The 22770-nt window shown below is 54.3% G+C and overlaps 1 protein-coding gene across 13 annotated transcripts; it reads left to right on the top strand.

Moving 5' to 3' along the window:
* Window positions 1-350: 350 nt before the first annotated feature.
* TYK2 (tyrosine kinase 2) lies at window positions 351-22450 on the top strand. Of its 13 annotated transcripts, none has more exons than XM_032627381.1 (26): window positions 351-431; window positions 1810-1915; window positions 2232-2447; window positions 5415-5538; window positions 5656-5803; window positions 6122-6285; window positions 9200-9566; window positions 10149-10358; window positions 10479-10636; window positions 13143-13251; window positions 13346-13535; window positions 13628-13731; window positions 13827-14009; window positions 14098-14185; window positions 15101-15228; window positions 16118-16253; window positions 16336-16490; window positions 17211-17361; window positions 17817-17923; window positions 18142-18334; window positions 18710-18828; window positions 19200-19372; window positions 19593-19710; window positions 20680-20790; window positions 20874-20976; window positions 21675-22450. In XM_032627381.1, exons 3-26 carry the CDS (start codon window positions 2252-2254, stop codon window positions 21731-21733), a joined length of 3594 nt encoding a protein of 1197 aa, XP_032483272.1. In that variant the 5' UTR covers window positions 351-431; window positions 1810-1915; window positions 2232-2251; the 3' UTR covers window positions 21734-22450. The 13 variants fall into 13 exon arrangements, with proteins under 13 accessions (XP_032483272.1, XP_032483271.1, XP_032483277.1 ...); XM_032627380.1 differs by having other exon boundaries at window positions 355-431; window positions 1810-1874; XM_032627383.1 differs by having other exon boundaries at window positions 365-1669.
* The last annotated feature ends 320 nt before the right edge of the window (window positions 22451-22770 follow it).

Below are 22770 nucleotides of genomic sequence, written 5' to 3'. Positions count from 1 at the left end.
CTCCCTTAGAGGAAGGGGGTCTCAGGCCGCAAAGCAGGGCTGGCCAGGCAGACAGGGACAAAAGGCAGGACAGATGTAGGGCTATATGGCAGGGGAGTTGGAGGACTGAAAGACTGCCGAGCTGAGGACCTCGGCTTGCACCAAGTTCAGGTACGGAAGCCTGACTTAGGCCCACCGCCCGCGTGGGTACTGGGAACAGCCTTGCCCCGGCAAGACCTCACACGCCCGCCCGCTGCCGAGCAAAACTTGAAGCCCGCACCAATGGGAGCGCCGCCGTAGCAGCGAGGGGGCGGAGCAGACCGGCCGCCAATGAGTGTGCCCGTTTCAGGCAGCCAATGGGAGGCGGTGTCCCAGCGGCGATCAAGCGGCGGCTGACCCTGGCTGCTGGGCGGGGCGGGGTCCTAGGTTCGAGCCGGAGCTCCCCGGAAAGGGTGAGTCTGGAGGAGGGGCGGGAGGGGGCGCGCCCGGGAGGTCATCAAGAAGGATGCGGCCGGCGGGACTGCCCTTTGCAGGAGGTGGGTAGAAGCCCCCACACTGCCTTGGGACTGATTGATGCCCGGTGGGTACACGTCGCGGTTCCCGCCCGTGCCAGAACGGTTTGGAGACTTCTGTTGGGGGGCGGGGGCCGCGGACCTCACCCAGACCTCATCTTCAAAGCTGGGTCTGGGCCCAATGGGGACGAGGAGGGAGGAGATGGGCACCTGCGAAACCCCATCCCCAAGATCTTATCTCGAACGTTAATAAGATAATAATAGCGAACATTTATCAAGCACTTATTGCACGCCAGGCCCGGTGCGGCGCCCTTTCCCTGTCTCACCTCACTGAATCCTCCCATCAACCCTTTGAGAGAGAGACTGTTTTATGCCCATTTTCTAAATGAGGAAACCGGTTCAGAGAGGAGTTGATTCTTGACGACTCCGACATTGTGCTATTACAACCTTCTCTTTTCCCCCATCACTGTCTTAAATCAGTAACATCGGTCGAATCGCTGACAGCCCCTCCCTGCAAATACTGGAGACCTCAGGAGGCCTGAGCCCTGGGCCTCGCTCTCGAAAAGTTCCAGATTGTTGGGGAAGGAGCTGAACACAGCCCCTTCTCCGCTCAGGGAGCCAGTAGGGACTGGGGTCGCTGGTGGGGGTAGATGTGGTATGCAGGAATCTCGGCTTGAAAGAGAAAAAGGATTATTTTGATAAAACCAATAATGACTTCATTCTTGTTTTTATCATATTTGTTATTTTTTCATGCCTGTATGTGACATGCAGAATTGTGTTGAAACGTCACAACCTAATTGATCTACAACTCTAGTTTTTTTAAAAAAAAGGATGTAGAAAAAATAACCGTAATACAATAATCTGTTTTAGTTACACAATATAAAAAATATGTAAAGTGTAGCAGCAGTAATCAAAATATGAGGTGGAGGAGAATGAAAAGTATAATGTTTACCAGTCCTATTGAAGTGAAGCTGTTATTAGCTTAAACTAGGGTGTTACAAGCGTGAGGTATGTTATGTAAGGCTCATAAAATGTCTTAAACTTATAACATTAAACTTAGGGTAACCACAAAGGAAAAATCTTATAGTAATTACATCCAAACACAAAGAAAGACAGCAGGATAAGAAACAAGGAACAATGGATGTACAAAACAACGAGAAAACAACAAAATGGCAATAGTAAGTCCTTACCTATCTGTAATATGGTGACGGTGGTGCGTAATTCACTTACAACTCTAGTTTAAAAGTTAAAAAAAAAGAATGTAGAAACTTCACAACCATCTCTTCATGGCAACACTCTCAGCATCTCCATTTTCCAGATGGGGAAACTGAGGCCCAGCATGGCTAAGTGACTCATCTGAGTCGACACAGGATTCACCCCCAGGTCTGTCTGGCCACCCCTGTCTTCCTGGTTATTTTGGAAAGGTGGGTTCAGAGCAGATTAAAAAAAAAAATTTTATTGGACAGAGCAGATTTTTATATTGGTGAATTTGTCCAATAAAGGGGTTTGGTGGTGTTATTGTTCGTGACTGATCTGGTAGGTGGGGACACATACCCCAACTCCATCAAACGGTTGTGGAAACTGGGGCTCAGGAAGGGGAATTGGGTGTCTAAGTTTGCACAGCTAGCAGGGGTCCAGAATCTTCCCCCCAAGCCTCAGTCTGGATGGTTGGAAGGTTGAGGTGCTCAAAGGGGCCTCCAGGCTGAGGCCTGGGGCTGACAAGATGTCATTCCTTCCTAGGCAAGCCAGCTGTCAAGAGCATGCCTCTGTGCCAATGGGGGGCCACCACCAGGGGCAGAAAGCCCGATGGGGATGGAGCTCAGCCCATGGCCACCAGAGGAGGCCTGAAGGTGCTTCTGCACTGGGCTGGCCCCGGTGGCGGGGAGCCCTGGGTCACCTTCAGCGAGGCCACACTGACTGCGGAGGAGGTCTGCCTCCACATTGCACACAAAGTCGGTGAGTCCCGGGCATCAGCCCCATGGCGGGGTGGAGGCACTGGCAGCCGCCGGGCCTCATCCATCCAATCGTCTGCCCATTCATTCAGAGGACATTGAGTGAGCACCTAGTGTGTGCCAGCCCCCAGTTACTACATTTGTAGAGCTGATATTCTAATAGGGATCAACAAGAAACACAATAAATAAGAAAACTGTATAGGAGGCCAGAGATCATGGTAAAAGATTTAAAACTTGGGGAGATAAGGGACTGAGCCACGGGTATATCTTGGGGAAGATGGCGCCAGGCAGTGGGAACAGCAAGTGCAAAGGCCCTGAGGTGGGAACTTACCAGCAACAGTGAGGAGGCCGGTGTGGCTGTAGCCGAGTGAGTGAAGGGGAGACAGGAGTAGGTGAGGGCAAGCAGGTGATGGCACAGGTTGTACAGGGCCTCTTGGGCCTCAGGGAAGACTTCGGATTTTACTCCAAGTGAGGTGGGAGCCGCAGAGGACTGTGAGTGAAGAAGGAACGTAATTGGACCAAGTGTCACAGATGATCTCTGGCTGCTGTAGGGGGAGCAGACTGTGGCGGGCGAGGGTGGGAGTAAGGGCCTCCAAGTAGGAGGTGATGGGGCAGAAGTCAGCCAGGTTCAGATCTTACAGTGTTTTAAACCCCAGAGGGAGGAGTTTAGGGCTTAAAGCTTTCCCCAGGAACAGCAGTGAAGCATGGAATGGTTGAGAGAGCCTGCGGCACACGTGCTTGAAAGTTAGTTTCTCCTGCCGGAGGGGGAGAAGGTCTCTCCAAGGGGACTTTGCTTACGTGCCCTTTCCTCCAGGACGTCCTCTCAAACCCCCTGTCCCACAACTGGATGGGGGCCTTCTGGTAGCTTTCTATAACACCTTGTACTTTCCCATCAATGGCAGATTCTTAAAGAAGCACTGGTTTTCTGGGTGGTGTGAAACATGCCTGACCAAGGACCCAGAGAACCTGATCTTTTTAAGGAAGCAAAAGACCTTAAGAGTAACTGGAGCATGGTTTTCAAGAATTTGGAAGGGGAAGTAGGAATTGAAAGCAGAGCATAATTGTCTGGGTCCAGGTCATGGTTATTCAGTGCTGAGGGGGTTGGGCTTTCTCAGGGGGCAAAGGGGAGCGATGGAAGTTTTAAGCCAGAGAGTGAAACAGATTGGTTCTTTAGGAAGTTGTCTCATAGGGAGGCATGCTCTTTCTTTGGGGGGCAGTACACTTGGATGCAATGATTCTTTTCTTTTCTTTTTTTTTTTTTTGGCCGCGCCATGCGGCTTGCGGAATCTTAGTTCCCTGACTAGGGATTGAATCCAGGCCCTCGGCAGTGAAAGCACCAAGTACTAACCACTGGACCACCAGGGAATTCCCGGATGCAATGATTTTGGAGAGCAATTTGGCATCGTCTAACATGGTTGAAATGTACATCCCCTGAGGGCACACAGTTCCACTCCTAGACGTGCACTCTACAGACACTCAGCTCATGTGTTCCAGGAGATGTACATGGGAATGTTCAGAGTGGCTTCATTGATCTTAGTGAAAATAGGAGACCATCTCAACGTCTGTGTATAGGAGAATGCACAAATCAGTTGCAGTATGGTTGAACACTGGAATACTATACAGCCAGGAAAAAGGAATTTAACCAAAGTTACATATATCATGTGTGAAGCTTAAAACCTATCGTAGCATGAAAAAGCAAATTGCAGGACGCCTATGGTATAATACCCATTTGAATTTATAGCATTCAAAGATGATAGAGAATATGAAAATGATAAACTCTAGTTCAGGAGTATAGTTACCTCTTTGTGGGAGGGGAGAGGAGGTGGATGTAGGTGGGGGCTTCAGTTGTACTTGCCAGGTTTTATTCTTTTTCTTGTGGCTGGTACTTAGGTGATTATAAATTATTCTGAAGGACTTCCCTGGTGGTCCAGTGAGTAAGACTCTGTGCTCCCAATGCAGGGGGCCTGGGTTTGATCCCTGGTCGGGGAACTAGATCCTGCATGCATGCTGCAACTAAGGAGTCTGCATGCCACAACTAAAGATCCCTCATGCCGCAACTAAGACCCGGCACAGCCAAAACAAAGAAAGAAAGAAAGAAAAAATTTTTTAATTAAAAATAAATAAATAATTCGGAACTATTTTAGATACAATTTTTAAGTGATGTGTATAAAAAATAGATGCTTGGGCAGCCAGTGTGGGGAACGACAGTAAGTTTGGAGGCTGAACTAGGGCTGAGTTTTGGATTTGAAGGAAGTGGGTAGATCCCAGAGAGAAGGAGGATGCAGAAAGTACAGGACTTGTGACCAATCTGATGTGGTGGGGGTGGGACGAGTTGAGGACAAAGATGAAGTCCGGCAGAGAGGGGGCAGGTTTGGGGACCTCAGATGAGATCTATTTGGAACAAGGCACATCTCAGGGGGCCCGAGATGTCTAGAGGAAGACAGCCAAGGGGTAGTTGGGTATTTCTCTGGGTCTGGAGTTCAGAGAGAGACCAGGCAAAGTGCCAGCAGTCTGTAGAGCTGTGTTAGTCAGTCTATGATAGGTTTTGCTGTAGTAACAAGCAGCCCCCCCAATTCTACTGGGTTAAGACAATGAAAATTGACCTAAAATCTAATGCAGGTCAGATGGTTCCCCTCTATCTTATAGCTTCACCACTAGGCATAAGGGGTTTCCAACATTCCTGGGGCAGCGAAGATGGCAGGAAAGTTTATTTCTAGGCCTGGAAAAATGTACTCCCTTATGCCCACATCCCACTGGCCAAAAACCAGCCCAATGTCTCCATCCTAGCTGCAAAGGAGGCTGGGAAATGTAGTTTTCCTGTGAGGCCATAGGATGGTTTACATATTGCATTGTCTTCTGTTGGCAAGGCAGGAGGCCCAGGGAGGGATTGTGAAGGGAGACAGTGGGTCTGGGGGTCCACAGGGCTAATGGCAGCAGGCACTCACTCCTGACTCATTTCTCCCCTGTCCAGGCATCACTCCACCCTGCTTCAATCTTTTTGCCCTCTTCGATGTCCAGGCCCAGGTCTGGCTGCCTCCAAACCACGTCCTGGATATGTCCAGAGACTCGAGCCTGATGCTGTACTTCCGCATGAGGTGGGTGAAGTCCCCTTGGAAGGCTTTCGTTCTGTCCCCTCTCTCCCCTGTCCCCACCTTCTTGGACCTGGTCTGAATCTGTGCTAAACCCCAGCTGCGCCCCCTCCCTTCCTGCAGGTTTTATTTCCGGAACTGGCATGGCATGCATCCCCAGGAGCCGGCTGTGTACCGCTGTGGTCCCCCAGGGTCCGAGCCTTCCTCAGAACAGGCCAAGCAGGGGGTGCAACTCCTGGACCCCGCCTCCTTTGAGTACCTCTTTGAGCAGGTGTGAGCAGGGCTGGGGAGGTGAGACTGTTTGTGAGGGAGGTTGCAAATGAGGAGTCCTCACTTCCCTCCCAATTTGCTATAGCTAGTAGGTTTGAACTCATGCCCTCTGGGATCCTTTGGCTGCCTGAACCAAAGGGTTTTGAGACTCTTAGGGTTGTAGGGGTAAGTGCTGTGATTGATTAGTGATGTCTGCCACAGGCATAGGGTTGGGCAGAGGAGGCACACATGTGGGGTCCTTCCCTTCCGCAAAGTGACCAGAAGCTGGGGAGTGAACAGGTTCTCATGCCTCCCTTTCTGCCTGATTCCCCATCCCCAGGGTAAGCATGAGTTCATAAATGACGTGGCATCGCTGTGGGAGCTGTCAAGCGAGGAGGAGATCCACCACTTTCAGAACGAGAGCCTGGGCATGGCCTTTTTGCACCTCTGCCACCTCGCTCTCTGCCATGGTGTCCCCCTTGAGAAGGTGGCCAAGAAGATCAGGTATTGAGAATGAGGCGGAAACACTGCATAGGTGGGTGGACATGCCCAGGTATCTGGTGGCCAGGGTAGACCTTGCATACTGTCATGCCTTCATTCATTCAACAAACATTTATTGAGTGCCTACTGTATGCTTGTACTAGTTTTTTTTTCTTCCGGCCGTGCTGAGCGTCTTGTAGGATCTTAGTTCCCTGACCAGGGATTGAACCCAGGGCCCTGGCCGTGAAAGCACTGAGTCCTAACCACTGGACCGCCAGGGAAGTCCCTGGTACTAGTTTTGGGTGTTGGGGACACAACAGTCAATAGGACAGACAAAAATCCCTGCCCTCCTGGAGGTCACATCTGATGAAGGAGACAGGCAATAAACAAAATACAAAAATAAAATGTATAGTGTTTTAGACGATGATAAGTACAATGGGGAAAAATTAAGCAGGAACAGAGAAAGAAGGGGTGTGTCAGGGAATGGGGGGCGTACAGTTTAAAACTGGGTCATCATAAGAACCTGCTGTATAAAAAATAAATAAATTAAAAAAAAAAACTGGGTCATCAGGGAATTCCTCACTGAGAAGGTGACATTCAAATTCAAAAATCTGAAGGAAGTGAAGGAGGGAGCCAGGTGGGTATTTGGGAGAAGAGACTTCTCCACAGAGGGATCAGCCAGTGCAAAGGCCCTAAGATTGTACCATGCTTGATATGTGGTGGAGGAAGTGTGGTTGGAGCAGGGTGAGCTTGGAGGACTCCCTAGAATTCAAGGGAAAAAAGGAGGCAGGAGCCTGGAGAGCTGCTAGCCTCCACTGCAGTGAGGGCTGGGGCAATCAGGGCACACTGCCTGGAGGAGGCAGCAAGAGAAGTGGGTCTTTCAGGACCTGCAGTTTTTTTTTGGCCGCGCCACACAGCTTATGGGATCTTAGTTCCCCAACCAGGGATTGAACCCACGGCGAGTCGTAACCACTGGACCGCCAGGGAATTTCCCAGGACTTGCAGTTCTTAAAGCACATATTTTTCAATCCCTGTCGTGTTATCACTGGAGGACTAGGGCTGTGACAGTGAAGCCCAGGATGCTGGGAAGCCCAGAAGAGGGACCCTATCCAGCCTGGAGATCAGAGGATGCTCCTGGGGGGAGGTGATTTCTGCTAAGACCTGAAGGTTGAGTTGGCTTTATCCAGATGTGGATTGCTTTGGCCAAGCATTCGAGGGAGAGGGAACAGCATATACAAAGGCCCAGAGGCAGGAGGTGGCAAAGGCCTAGTTTCCAGGGGAACTGAACTCGGAATGTGATCGCCCAAGTGCAGGAGACGGCCAGGCACTAGTCAGGGAAGCTTTTTCCCTGAGAGCACTAGGGAGCCCTGGAAAGCTTGGAAGTGGGGGCAGAAGGCAGCTAGAACCTTGACCTTTAGGATCTTTGTATTCAAAGGTTGGAAGAGGTGGCTTGGGACATGGAGGATGAGGCTTGGAAATCTCATCTAAGTGGGCTATGCTGGTGCGCAAGTGCAGGGCAGGAGAAGGGGTGAAGGGTATGGCTTTGTGAAGAGCAGAGGGGCTTCCCAGAGCTGTGCCTTTTATTGATAGTCATATTAATGATCAAAACAATAGCGACTTCTCCAATAATAATAATAGCCAACACTCACATAGTCCTTATTTTATGCCAATCAATAGTCCTGATTCTCTCATCAGCCCTAGAAGTGGGCACTGTTTGATCCCATTTTACAGATGAAAAGACAGAGCCCTTTAGAGCTTAAGGAAGTTGCCCAAGAGCTGGGATTTCCGACCTATAGTCTCCTCCAAAGTCCTGGGCCCTGGGCCCAGACACCACATGGCCTCCCTGTGCTGGCCCTTTATAGCATTCTCTGTCCACCTTCATGACAGCCTGCCTGTTTTTTTTTTATTGTTTTGGGTTTTTTTTTTCAGTTTTTATATTTTTTATTTTTATGTTTTAAATTTTTGGCCGCACTGGGTCTTCGTTGCTGTGTGCGGGCTTTCTCTAGTTGTGGCGAGCAGGGGCTACTCTTTGGTGAGGTGTGCGGGCTTCTCATTGTGGTGGCTTCTCTTGTTGCAGAGCACGGGCTCTAGGCGCGTGCACTTCAGTACTTGTGGCGCATGGGCTCAGTAGTTGTGGCTTGCGGGCCCTAGAGCACAGGCTCAGTAGTTGTGGCGCAAAGGCTTAGTTGCTCCGAGGCACGTAGGATCTTCCTGGACCAGGGCTCGAACCTGTGTCCCCTGCATTGGCAGGTGGATTCTTAACCACTGCGATACCAGGGAAGCCCCCCCTAATGTTTTTTAAAATGAAATATAGCTGATTTACAATGTTGTGTTAATTTCTGCTGTACAGCAAAGTGATTCAGTTATACATATATATACATTCTTGTTTTTTTCATCCTCTTTTCCATTATGGTTTATCATAGGATATTGAATATAGTTCTCTGTGCTATACAGTAGGACCTTGTTGTTTATCCATTCTATGCATAAAAGCTTACATCTGCTAACCCCAGCTTCCCACTCCATCTGTCCCCCAACCTCCTCCCCCTTGGCAACTAGAGTCTATTTTCTATTTTGTAGATAGGTTTTCTAGTTTGTAGATAGGTTCATTGTGTCATATTTTAGATTCCACATATAAGTGATATCATATGATATTTGTCTTTCTCCTCCTGACTTACTTCACTCAGTATGACAATCTCTAGTTGCATCCATGTTGCTGCAGATGGCATTATTTCATTCTTTTTAATGGTTGAGTAGTATTCCATTGTATATACGTACCACATCTTTATCCATTCATCTGTTGATGGCCATGTAGGTTGCAGCCTGTCTGTTTTCTAGACGAGGCAGCTGAGGTTCAGAGAGATGAAGCCACTTGCCCCACGTTACCCAGCTAGGCCTGCAATCCCGGCCCCTGACTGGCCCCTCCTGGTCGTCCCCACAGCTTCAAGGACTGCATCCCACGCTCCTTCCGGCAGCAGATCCGACAGCACAATGCTCTGACGCGGCTGCGCCTGCGGAGCATCTTCCGCAAGTTCCTGCGGGCCTTCCAGCCAGGCTGCCTCTCCCAGCAGGTTGTCATGGTGAAGTACCTGGCCACACTCGAGCGGCTGGCGCCCCGCTTCGGCACAGAGCGCGTGCCCGTGTGCCACCTGGAGCTACTGGCCCAGGCCGAGGGGGAGCCCTGCTACATCCGGGATGGCGGACAGGCCCCTCCCGACCCTGGGCCCGAGTCTGCCGCAGGACCCCCCACTCACGAGGTGCTGGTGTCGGGCACCGATGGCATCCAGTGGCGGCTGGTACAGGCAGAGGTGAGCGGGGCGCCTCTTCCATCTAGCAGTCCAGGGCAGCTGGGGGTGGCGCGCCCTTGCTCAGCCTTGGCCTTGGCCTCCGAAGGTGGTTTTCCTCCACGTGCCTCTGGGGTGTGCCTGGGAGTCTGTGCCTTTTTTTTGTTTTGGTTTGGTTTTTTGTTTTGTTTTTTTTGGTCACGTGGCATGGCATGTGGGATCTTAGTTTCCCGACCAGGGATCGAACCCGTGCCCCTTGCATTGGAAGAGTGGAGTCTTAACCACTGGACCACCAGAGAAGTCCCTGGGGGTCTGTTTCTTGGGGAGTGTGCTCTGTCTGCCTGCCCCCCTGGGGACCTGATTTCTGGGGTCTGGCATCTGGGGCCGAGAGGGTGAGGAACCTCCATTCTACTCTCCCCGAAGTTCCAGTTTCTGGCATGTGTATCTCTCTGGGTGGGTCTCCTGTCCAGCCTGTGACACTGGGGTTGATGGGGGGGGCGGGTTGCCTGGTCCCTCCAGCTCCCGCCTCTCCCCCGGGGAAAAGTGCAGTGGGACTAAACAGGCGCTGCCCTTCTCCATTCACCTGCCCCACGTGCTGGTTTCCAGACTCCCAGTGATGGTGGTGGTGGTGGTGGCAGAAGGATGCCCCATGCTGGCCCATCTGGGAAGAAAGCCAAGGCCCAGGAAGTGGGCAACCAGCCAGTGCACAGACCTCAGGAGGCCCCATGGGCCTACTTCTGCGACTTCCAGGACATTACCCACGTGGTGCTGAAAGAACGCCGCGTCAGCATTCATCGTCAGGACAACAAGTGCCTGGTGGGGCCCGGGACGGGGGCCCAGGCTGGCCGTGGGGGGAGGGTTGGGTGACAGTGGGAGCCTCTGGCCTGTGACATCTGCCTGATGTTGTCCTCCCCACCACCGCCCCCTGGCCTGCAGGAGTTGACCCTGCCTTCCCAGGCTGCAGCCCTGTCCTTGGTGTCACTGGTGGATGGCTACTTCCGCCTGACGGCCGACTCGAGCCACTACCTATGCCATGAGGTGGCTCCTCCACGGCTGGTGATGAGTATCCAGGACGGTATCCACGGACCCCTGCTGTGAGTGCCGGGAAGGGCGGGTGGGCTGCGTGTTGGTGACTGAACTGGGCAGTGAGCTCTAGGGACTGTGGGGTTTGAATGAGGTGTGTGCATGTCGGTGTCTTAGTGTGTGCGTGTGTGTCTTAGGGTGTGAAGGCCTGTGTGTTCACCCATGTATATGAGTGCACATGTGTGTGCAAGCATCCGTGTCTCAGTGTGTACCTGTCAGTGTGTGTGTGCCTGGGTGTGTACGTGAGTGTGCGTGCACGTGTGCGGGAGCATTCGTGTCCAGTGTGCCCACGCGTGTCTGTGTGTGCGTGCGGGTACACGTGCAAAGATTTGCTCATACAGCATTGTGCGTGCGTTCACGTCAGTGGGTGCTCATGTGGGTGCATGTGTGCACCCAGGGGTGATGGGGGGAGAGAGGGCACCTGTAACGGCATGGACGGTGTGTCACGCTGAGAGTGCCTGGGTTGGGGACTGTCACCACGCATGTCTGAATGTTTAACAGCCCATTTGGCACGCAGCTGTGTCACTACTCTGGGGAGTGCGTTTTGTTTGGTTTTGTTGTTGTTGGTTTGGCCGCGCCACGGGGCATGCGGGATCTTAGTTCCCCGGCCAGTGATGGAACCCATGCCCCCTGCAGTGGAATCGCGGAGTCTTAACCACTGGACCACCAGGGAGGTCCTCCAACTGCGTTTTAAATTGTCAGTGTGTGTTTTTGCACGTGACAGGACTGGTGAGTTTTGCTGGGCTATGCGTTGTCCAAACGCTGGTGGCTGTTCAGATATACGTGTGGGTGTTTACACCCCTGCAGGCATGTGTCTGTCCTGGTACTTGTGGATCACTGACTGAGCACTCCTGCTTGGACGTGTGGGGCTGAGAATGTGAAGTGTCAGGGCTTATGTGGTCATCAGGTGTGTGTGGCCATCCTGTATGCTGCCGGGTTGGGGTTTGTGACTATCAGCTCATCTGGTCATTGGCCCTGTGCCTGGGTATCCCCTGTCCTATCTGTGACACTTGGACTGGCCCCTGGGTCAGTCTAAGAGGTCTCACCCTTCCAAGCCTAGTCTCTACACCAGAGGAGGGTGAAGTGGTCGTTTCACCTCTCAAGGGCTGTGGCCGTACGGGGCCTATGGGCCATGTCAGCGTGTGTCTTAGTCCATTCGCGCTGCTGTAACAGAATGCCAATGACTGGGTGGCTTAGAAACCACAGACACTTATTTCTCACAGTTCTGCAGGCTAGAAGTCCAAATTCAAGGTGCTGGCAGATCCAGTGTCTGGTGAGAGCCCCACCTCCTGTTACATAACCAAAGTTCAGTCTTCTGGCTGTGTCCTCATATGGTGGAAGGGGTGAGCGAGATCTCTGGCGTCCATTTTATTTTTGTATTTATTTATTTAAATTAATATATTTATTTAATTTAATTTTTGGCTGCATTGGGTCTTCATTGCGGTGCCCTGGCTTTTCACTGTGGTGGCTTCTCTTGTTGCAGAGCGTGGGCTCTAGGCACACCGGCTTCAGTAGTTGTGGCGCTCAGGCTTTAGTAGTTGTGGCTCATGGGCTCTAGAGCGCAGGCTCAGTAGTTGTGCCACACGGGCTTCGTTGTTCCGCGGCATGTGGGATCTTCCTGGATCAGGGCTCGAACCCGTGTCCGCTGCATTGGCAGGCGGATTCTTAACCACTGCGCCACCAGGGCAGTCCCTGGGGTCCGTTTTATGTCACTAATCCTATTCGTGACAGCCCCACCCTCATGACTTAATCACCTCCCCAAGACCCACCTCCTAAGGCCATCACCTTGGTCGGGGGTTAGGGCTTCAACATAGGAATTTTGGGGGGACACAGACATTCAGTCTATGGCACCACATAGGTAACTGTCAGAGTCTGTGTGGCTGTGTCACCTTGTAGTACCTGTTTGTGCTTATGACAGTTGTCCCCTCTGGGTCTGGGATGCCAGTGCCCCTGTGCTGTTACGTTACACAGCGGCTGTGTCTGCGATCTTTCATTCTCTTTTTTTTTTCGGCCGCACTGTGCGACATGCGGGATCTTAGTTCCCCAACCAGGGATTGAACCTGCGCCCCCTGCAGTGGAAGCGTGGTCTTAACCACTGGACCGCCAGGGAAGTCCTCTGTCTGTGATCTTTTCCTTTCGGTGTGTGACAGACTGCATGTGCGTCACCCTGGGAGTGGCAGTGTCTATGGCTGGGTGTGTGCCCATTTGGCATCTGATGACTGTTTCCCGTGTGTGTGTGTGTGTGAGTGATCTTGTCTGCCACGGTGTCCACAGTTGTTACGCACAAGCATGTGCCTGTTCCGGTACCTGTGTCTGTGTGTGAGGTTTCATGCATGGGACAGGCTTACCTGCGTGTGTGTGTTCAGACACAGTCTCACCACGTAAGCTGTGTCTGACATTTATCCCAGCTGGAGTGTGCCCTGCTGGGCAGGTTTTGTGTGTCCTTGTTGCCAGGTGTGGGTCCAGCAGTGCTCCCAGGTGCCCTGATGGTGCCCCTTTGTGCCCCCACCCGCCCAGGGAGCCATTTGTGCTGGCCAGGCTGCAGCCCGAGGACGGCCTTTACCTCATCCACTGGAGCACCAGCCACCTCCACCGCCTTATCCTCACGGTGGCCCAGCGTGACCAGGTGGGCCTGGGGCGGGGGTCCTGGGCTGGGGCTGGGCGTGCTCCCTGCCTGGACCCCTGCTCACCGCCCTCACCCCTGCTGCCACCTGCTCCAGGCACCCGGCGTGAAGGGCTTGCACCTACGGAAGTTCCCCATCGAGTTGCAGGCTGGGACTGTCGCGCTGGAGGGCTGGGACCGGTCCTTCCCCAGCGTGCGCGAGCTGCGGGTTGCCCTCCAGGGCTGCTCCCTGCGGGCCGGCGATGACTGCTTTTCCCTGCGCCACTGCTGCCTGCCACGGCCAGGAGGTACTAAGATGGGAGTGCCACGGGGCTCGGGTTGCGGGGGCGGGGGGGCTCTTCCCTCCGTGCGAACTTTCAGGGACTGCTTCCATCCCCAGAGATCTCCAACCTCATCGTCACGCGGGGACCTCGGGCCAGCAGCAGGCCACTCAACCTCAGCCATCTCAGCTTCCACCAGATCCGCCAGGAAGACATCACCCAGGTGCGTGGCGCGGGGGTGGCCCCTGCGGGCGCGGGGCACCAGGGAGGCAGCCTGGAGCCGTTGTCATGGAGATCTTCCACACCATGTCCCCCCAGCTATCCCACTTGGGCCAGGGCACGAGGACCAATGTGTATGAGGGCCTCTTGCGAGTGGGGGGCGGAGGCCCTGAAGAGGACAAGGTGGATGGTGGGGACCCCCCCATGCCCGGGGCGGGCTGTGAACAGGAGCTGCGAGTGGTACTCAAGGTGCTAGATCCCAGTCACCATGACATCGCCCTGGTGAGTGAGCGTGGCCAGGGGATGGGGGGCAGGGTGAAGAGGGTCAGGGTCAGGGCCTGCAGCCCCCTAACCTGCCCCGTCCCCACAGGCCTTCTACGAGACAGCCAGCCTCATGAGCCAGGTCTCCCACGTGCACCTGGTCTTCGTGCATGGCATCTACGTGCACGGCTCCGAGAGTGAGTGGGCCCTGCCCCACCCCCGACATACACACACACCCCACCCCACTCTGCCGCATTTACAGCCCGACCCCACTTACACTCTTGACCTGCATCCTTATCCCTGACTGCACACTGACCTTTGACCTACACCCCACCCCTGAACATACCCCAGCCTGTGCCCATCGACTCTCATCTCCATCCTAAATCCTGTCCACACCATGACCCTTAGCAGCAGCTCCCTGATCCCTGGCTACGCCCCAACTGTCTACCTGCACCCCGACTCCAGACTGCATCCCTAGCTCCATCTACCACCCAAACACCTCTACAATCCAGCCCCTGTGTATCCTCTGACCCCCTCGATACTGTGACAGCATGCAGACCCCAGCCTTGTCGGCCACCCTGATCCTCCCAGACCTCAGCCCCTGCTTCTCCCCCCGCTCTCCCGCTACTCTGTGCACACCTCCTTGTACAGGGTGCCCACGGCCGCCCCCAGGCCCGCCGACCTCAGCACCACATGTCCGTCTCTCCTGCTTTCCCCGCAACGCTGGCCTACGTGCCGAGCCTGCGCACCTCTCACTGCACAGGCACCCCCAGCGCTGTGGGATCCCAACCTCCAGCTCCACTCCCTCCACTCGTCTGCACCCTCCCCCCGGTTCCCCAATCCCGTCCTGACCTTTGTCACTCACTCGCAGCCTCCTCTCTACCCCAGTCCCACCCTGGACCCAAATGCCAGCATTCAGCGCGGCCTCACCCTGCACCCACCTCCTCCGTTCCTCCTCTCCCCAGAGTCGCTCCCGAGCCTCCCCCCACACCCTTGCCCAACACCTTCCGCACCTACAATCCCAGTGCCCGCCCCCCTCATCCCCGTCCTGCCCCCTGATGCCCTGGAGGGTAAGCTGGTGGGCAGCACCTGCAGTGGCTGGGCCTTTGCAGATATCATGGTGACGGAGTACGTGGAACACGGGCCCCTGGACGTGTGGCTGCGGCGGGAGAGGGGCCGCGTGCCCCTGGCCTGGAAGCTGGCAGTGGCCCAGCAGCTGGCCAGCGCCCTCAGCTACCTGGTGCGTGGTCTGCGGGCGGGGCCTGCGTGGGTGGGGAGGGCCAGGGCAGCTCCCACGTTGCGTATGGAGGCCTGAACGCACCCATCCACGCACTGGATCTTCCCATGAACCTCCTCTGCTCATGTACCCCTGTGGCTCCCATCTCTCCCCACCTCCTCCACTTGGTGTCCAAGGCCCTGTGGCAGTCACCTCTGTCACTCTTGCCATTTGTTCTCTAGCCCTTCCCGGTCCAGTCACCCCAGTTTCCAGAACACCCCCTGTGTGCCGGGCTCTGTCCTAGGCCCTGGGGACCCAACAGAGAACAAAACAGACAGAAGTTTCTGTCCTTGGGGAGCTGGCATTTTAGTTGGGAGGGACAAGCGAGAAATAATAATTCGTACATTATATTACATAGTACGCCAGAAAGTAGCAAGAACTGTGGGCAAAAAAGCAGAGGTGGAGATGAGGATTTGTTACAGTTTGGGGAAGAGGTGATGTCTTAAACAGGTGGGTTGGGGAAGGCCTCACTAAGGTGACCTGGAGGTGACATGGGGTGAGGGGAGAGGTGGGTAGTTGTGAGTGTATCTGGGAGAAGTGCATTCCAGGCAGAGGGGACAGCCAGTGCAAAGGCCCTGGGGAAGGAGCATGCCTGCCATGGGTTTGAGGACCACAGTAGGGTCCTCTGGCCTTTTGTCCCTGGGTGAGGGCCTTGGCCACCAGCACTGGGAAAACAGGAAGGACCCACTGGAGACCCAGTGCTGCCTCGTCACTATGACAATGGACTGGCATCTCCATAACGACCATGATTGTCTTTTTCACTTGGGCTGTCCCTGGGGGGACCATGTGGGATGGGGTAGGGGTGGGGTCTACAGCCCCCAGTGGCCACGCCCCCCTTTCCCCTCTACCCCAGGAAGACAAGAGCCTGGTTCACAGCAACGTGTGTGGCCGGAACATCCTCCTGGCACGGCTGGGGCTGGCGGAGGGCACCAGCCCCTTCATCAAGCTGAGTGACCCCGGTGTGGGCCTGAGCGTCCTCTCCAGGGAGGGTAAGGACGCAGGCAGGGCTGGGCACAGGGACGGGCTTCCCCCACTCCTTTTACCTTGCTGACCTCTGACTCTGGCCCCCAGAACGGGTGGAGCGGATCCCCTGGACAGCCCCTGAGTGCCTGTCCGGTGGAGCCAACAGCCTAAGCACTGCAGCCGACAAGTGGGGCTTTGGTGCCACCCTCCTGGAGATCTGCTTCGATGGGGAGGCCCCCCTGCAGGGCCGCAGCCCCTCCGAGGTATGTCCAGGGGACCCCTGGGCCCTCCGCACAAAGAGGGCTGGCACCGCCAAGGAGTCCAGAGGGTACATTCAGGGTCCAGAGCTGCCTCCCCTCTGGCTATGCAGCCTCATCTCTCTGGGGCTCCATCAGGTCATCTGTCAGTTGCAGTGAACTGCAGTCCCAACCTCATAAGGTCGTTATGGCCCAAAGCAAATAGATCACATGCTTTAGGCAGAGTGACCAGGGCATCAAGGGGGAGGCACAGGCTGTTGGGAGGAAGGGGACCCAGAGGATGCCCCTGACCCAGCTGAGGGATGGGGCAGGGCTTCCCAGAGGAGGTTTTAATCTAAGTGCAGAAATATCAGTGTCCCAGGCTAGGAAGAGCAGCCTAGGTGGTGGACACAGCCTATGCAAAGGCCGGGAGGCTTTGGGGCATTCAGGGAGCTGCAGTATGCAAAAGCGTTCTGGGAGCAGAGGTGGGTGGAAGGCAGGGCAGGAAGGGCCAAGTGTGAGATGCTCCAGCCCAGCACAGCCTGCTCTACTTGGGTTCCAATCCTGACTCTGCGGTGGTGGGCAAGTCTGCATCCCATTGCCGAGGCTCAGTGGCCTCATCTGTAAAATGGGAATGACAAGAACAAGGACCTGGCTGGTCTAGCCCTGCTCTGGGGACTTGACTCCGCCTCTTGGGGAAGGGGACTGAGGGTGTACACTGACTCCTTCCGGTCCCGTCTCCAACAGAAAGAGCGCTTCTACCAGAAGCAGCAGAAGCTGCCTGAGCCCTCGTGCCCAGAGCTGGCCATACTCACCAGCCAGTGCCTGACCTATGAGCCAGCCCAGCGGCCATCCTTCCGCACCATCCTGCGTGACCTCACTCAGCTGCAGCCCCAAAGTGAGCATCACTCCAGGGCGGGGACCCTGGAGGGGGGGAGGGGCTGGGATCCCTGCTGACTCAGGCATGGTGCACCCAAGTCTCTGTACAGTGGCTTAGGGTGTGTGCCGGTTTCTAATTCACTTAAGTAAGGGGGAGGGGAAGCCCCAAGCTCTCCTTTATGTTTTGCTTGGGGAGAGCCACGGCTTCTTTGGATGAATTAGACCCTGGCAAATTTTTTGGTTATTAATGAAAAGTTTGTGCCCTTTACCCAATCTCAGAACATCCCAGGTGTTGGTTATGGTGCAGCCAGCTCTGTGTTTTGGACAATAAGAGGAATTTTCCAGCCCTTGCAAAAAAAAAAAGTTTGCTTATCTCTGGGATCGGATGCTGGGGATAGCAGTAGCTGGCTTTCTGTGTCCCCAAGTGTGGACCCTTTTGGAGAAAGGGCTGTGTTCCAGACTCACCCACTGTAGCTCTTCCAGATCTCGTTGATGTCTTGTCTGTGAACCCGGACTCACCGGCGTCAGATCCTACGGTTTTCCACAAGCGCTATTTGAAAAAGATCAGGGATCTGGGTGAGGTAAGGGCGAGGCCTGGAGGACCGGTAGCGGGGCATGGGCTGCTCCAAGGCCCTGGCCTTAGAGACTCTCAGCTTCAAGAGAGGCCCCGGGGAATTGAAAGGGAGGCCTCAGCCCCAAGGGGACCCATCCACATGGAGTAGGTGGGGCCTTGGATTTTCCAAACAAACCTGCCTGGGGAGCTGGGGGTGGGGCTGACGCTCCTGCACGCTCCGGCCAGGGTCACTTCGGAAAGGTCAGCCTGTACTGCTACGATCCAACCAATGACGGCACTGGTGAGATGGTGGCCGTGAAGGCCCTCAAGGCAGGCTGCGGTCCCCAGCTCCGTACAGGCTGGAGGCGAGAGATCGAAATCTTGCGCACACTCTACCACCAGCACATTGTCAAGTACAAGGGCTGCTGCGAGGACCAAGGTGGGCGGGGCCTAGAGCTGTAACAGGGCGGGGCTATGGCTTGGGTGTGGCTTGGTGGGCGGGGCCAGCAGGACCTGGCCAATTAGAGCCTCTCAGCCCCAGGCTGGAAGATGCAGTTTGCAGACACCAAGGTGGGCGAGGCCCGGCTGCCTCCTTTCCATCCTTAGGTGCTCTGCTGGGGCCAGGATGGGTGGGAGCCACCGTCAGCTCCCTTGCCTGTGGACGGGTTCAGGATGGGTCCGCCCCACCTGAGGACTGGTCCTAGTGTGGATGGATCTTGGTTTTCCCTCCCCACCTTGGGATAGGGGGTGCAGGGTGGGCAGCCTGTGGTCCAGGTCTCTACCACCCTTACCGGCCGCTCCTCTCCGGTGTCAGGCGAGAAGTCGGTACAGCTGGTCATGGAGTACGTGCCCCTGGGCAGCCTCCGAGACTACTTGCCTCGGCACAATGTCGGGCTGGCCCAGCTGCTGCTCTTCTCCCAGCAGATCTGCGAGGTGGGCCTGCCTGCCCCTGCTCCCAGAACCTGCCCCCTTCTTTGGCTTGGCCTGAGCTCCCTATCTCCCCCGCCAACCCCGCTGGGCCTGCTCTCCTCCATCCTTGTCCATTCAGCAGATCACCTGGCCACACCCCCACTGGCCCGGGCCCCCACCCCCTCCCAATTCTCCCGCCCCCTGCCCCGGGGGAGCCCCCCATGTGGCTCCACCTCTGCTGTCTGGCTCTGCTCCTTTTCTCTCTGGCCCCAGCTGCCATCCTGACCGTTCTCGCGCCTGGTCCCCGCCAACTTGACTGTCCCCTAGCCATCCTGGTCACTGCTTCTCAGGCCCGGTCCTGCCCCCGCGCTGATCCTGACTTGCCCCACCCCCAGGGTATGGCCTACCTGCACGCGCAGCACTACGTGCACCGAGACCTGGCCGCACGCAACGTGCTGCTGGACAACAACAGGCTGGTCAAGATTGGGGACTTCGGTCTCGCCAAGGCCGTGCCCGAAGGCCATGAGTACTACTGTGTGCGCGAGGATGGGGACAGTCCCGTGTTCTGGTAACCAGCGGGACCCAGCCGAAGGGAGGGGTGCCAGGGTCACCTGGAGCAGACAGGGTGGAGGAGATGGATTCCGGGGTCTCAGACGACAGGGCCTGGGTCAAGTGACACTGCCCCCCCTCTTAAGGGTGGGGCCCTAACTGGGACCACAGGGCTCCTAAGCCTCAGGTAAGGACTCCAGCTCGGTCTGGCCCAAGGCCTGAGTGCCCTCTCTCCCCAGGTATGCCCCGGAGTGCCTGAAGGAGTGTAAGTTCTACTATGCATCCGACGTCTGGTCCTTTGGGGTCACCATGTATGAGCTGCTGACCTACTGTGACTCCACCCAGAGTCCCCCCTCGGTGAGAGCCAGGCCTGCACCCCGACCCCATCCTAGAGGAGTTAGCGAGGCATGCATTCAGTTCCCAGCTCCCCCACCCTAGCAAGAACTTAACCTACCTGAGCCTCACAGTCGCATTCTGTAAAGTGGGCCAGTTACACTGCAGAGGGCTTGGATTGTGACCGAAACCCACTCAAATAGGAACGGCTTATTCTGCCACTTGCAAACCCCAAGGGGACAGTGGGAACATGGCTTGATCTAGACCTTCAAATGCCATCAGGAATCCCATTTTCTCCATCTCTCAGCTCTGCTTATTTCCATGGTAGCATTTTGGTTTTTTTGCCGTGCCACGCGGCATGTGGGATCTTAGTTCCCCGATCAGGGATCGAACCTGTGCCTCCTGCAGTGGAAGCACCGAGTCTTAACCGCTGGTAGCATTTCTTAAGCAAGCCTTCCCTTTGTTGTGGCAACAGTGGACCCAGCTGAGGGGAGGAGGGTCTTTCTCTTTCCAACATAATTCAGGACTCTCTGATTGGCCCAGCTTGACTCACGTGCCCTCCAGGGAGCCACTCACTGTGTAGTCCTTGGCTGAGGGGAGGAGCCTAGAGTATGTTAGGGGTTTATTCCCAAAGCCAATCAGAGTGCCTTCATAGGAAAAATTTTTTTTTTAATTTTAAAAAAATTTAAAAAATGTTCTGAACAGGCAAAAACAACTTGCTGAGGCTTAATAATAATAGCAAGCACCTAATTCAGACTTACTCTATGAATATTAGTTCATCTAAGTTTCACAATAACCCCAGGTGGTAGATGTTATCACCCATTTTACAGATGAGAGAACTGAGGCCCAGAGAGGCAAAGTCATAAGACCAATGTTATGCAGCTGAGAAGTGGTAGAGATGGCATTAGAACTCCTGCCGTCCGGCTTCAGACTCTTGACCGCTATCTAGGCAGCCCCGCCTCTTAAAAAGAGCTTGTCCTGTTTCTTCTGTAGAAATTCATCGAGCTCATAGGCCTCACCCAGGGGCAGATGACAGTGCTGAGGCTCACTGAGCTGCTGGAACGAGGAGAGAGGCTGCCACAGCCAGAGAAATGTCCCTGTGAGGTGAGACCCTCCCTTTTCCCCCTGCCCCCACCATCGGACCAGGGAGAGAGCAGAGATCACAGCCTCAGTTTTTCCTTCCCCAGATCTATTGCCTCATGAAGAACTGCTGGAAAGCAGAGGCCTCATTCCGCCCGACCTTCCAGAACCTCATACCCATCCTCAAAACGGTCCATGAGAAATACCAAGGTCAGGCAGCCTCAGTGTTCAGTGTCTGCTGAAGCCTGCCAGCAGCTCTGCTTGGGGGGATTGGAGCAGACAGTACCCACAGAGAGGGCCTTCTGCTTCCCACCCTAAGAGGAGCCCAAGAGGAGGTGGTCAGCCTCACTGACTCCCTGTGCCTTACTCCTGTCTGGATGCCCCACCCCTCTGAACTGACTTTCCTTGTCTTAGTCCGTTTGGGCTGCTATAACAAAACGCCACAGACTGGGTGGCTTATAAACAACAGAAATTTATTTGTCACAGTTCTGGAGGCTGGGAAGTCAAGATCAAGGCACCAGCATGGTTGAATTTTGGCAAAAAGCCCTCTTACTGGTTCATAGCCTATGCCTTCTTACTATGTCCCCACAAGGTCCAAGGGGGCAAGGCATCTTTCTGGAGCCTCTTTTATAAGGGCACTAATCACATTCATGAGGGCTCCACCCTCATGGCCTATGCACCTCCTAATACCATCACGTTGGGTGTTAGGATTTCAACATAGTGATTTTGAAGCGACAGAAACGTTCAAACCATAGAACCTTCCAAGATCATGAGCCTGACACAGGCTCCTGAGGGATCCAGGACAAGCTAAAGGCCCTTGAATCTGATCTTTTTATCTTCCCCCAGCTCCTGCCCTTGGAGCCCACTATCTCCCCTAACTGGTTAACAACTCATATTTCCTCTGCTAGAGGCATGGTCCTTGGGCCCTTCTTCAGCAAATGTCCACTCTCCTGGGGACTGCAGCTAGAGCAAGACACTCATTGCTGAAGAAGTCAGATTCAACTATTGAACTTTGCTCACCTCTAAATCACCAGCCAGCAATTAGACCAATGCCTGGAACACAGAAGGCCCTCAAGATGTATGTTAAATATATCAACAAAGGACCTGGAGGACCACATGCCATGTAAATAAGATTGCCAGTTTCACCTTTTTTCTCGCTATGTGACCTCAGGCAAGTGGCTTCCCCTCTCTGGGCCTTAGCTTTCAACTATGAACTTGGGATGGTCATGCTTGCTGCCTTGTAGGACTAGTGTCAAGAGCTAATGAGGGCTTCCCTGGTGGCGCAGCGGTTAAGAATCTGCGTGCCAATGCAGGGGACACGGGTTTGATCCCTGGCCCGGGAAGATCACACATGCTGCAGAGCAACTAAGTCCATGCATCACAACTACTGAGCCTGCGCTCTAGAGCCTGTGTGCCACAACTACTGAAGCCTGCACACCTAGAGCCCGTGCTCTGCAACAAGAGAAGCCACGACAATGAGAAGGCCACGCATTGCAACAAAGAGTAGCCCCCGCTCGCTGCAACTAGAGAAAGCCCGCGCACAGCAACGAAGACCCAACACAGCCAAAAATAAAAACAAATAAATAATATTTTAAAAAAAAGAGCTAATGAGGTCGTATCTGTCAAATGCTTAGCAGAGAGATATGCAAACAACTGCTCAATAAACATTTGATATTATTGTTAATCTGGTGTTTGCCAACGTGTTTCTGCTTGACAGGTATACTTGAGATGGGTCTGCCACATTGTGAGAGGCAGTTAGATTTCTTTCCCATGGGATTTCCTAAGACCCTGTGCATTGCAGCCCTCCTGACTGGTCAGTTTCACACTATTTTAGTGATATTTGCTTTTTATAACAGTTTTTAAAATTAAATATTCATTATAATTGTAAATCTTCCTTTTTTTTTTTTTTTTTGATATTGCCATAGGCAGTGAAATGTTTCCCTCCTCTGTCCATCAGCCACCACTGTCCCCTCCCCAGGAGACAACTAATGTTATCTGGTTTTC

Source organism: Phocoena sinus, chromosome 3 (assembly GCF_008692025.1).
Source record: "Phocoena sinus isolate mPhoSin1 chromosome 3, mPhoSin1.pri, whole genome shotgun sequence".
NCBI lineage: Eukaryota > Metazoa > Chordata > Mammalia > Artiodactyla > Phocoenidae > Phocoena > Phocoena sinus.
This window is presented reverse-complemented; position numbering and strand designations above follow the sequence as displayed.

Bases quoted from the DNA above. Each gene is read 5' to 3' on its own strand.
- TYK2 (XM_032627374.1), top strand. From the start codon at position 485: ATGCGGCCGGCGGGACTGCCCTTTGCAGGAG. The intron at 9,567-10,148 runs GTGAGCGGGGCG...GCTGGTTTCCAG, and splicing joins GGCGGCTGGTACAGGCAGAG to ACTCCCAGTGATGGTGGTGG. The intron at 15,229-16,117 runs GTGCGTGGTCTG...CCTCTACCCCAG, and splicing joins CCAGCGCCCTCAGCTACCTG to GAAGACAAGAGCCTGGTTCA.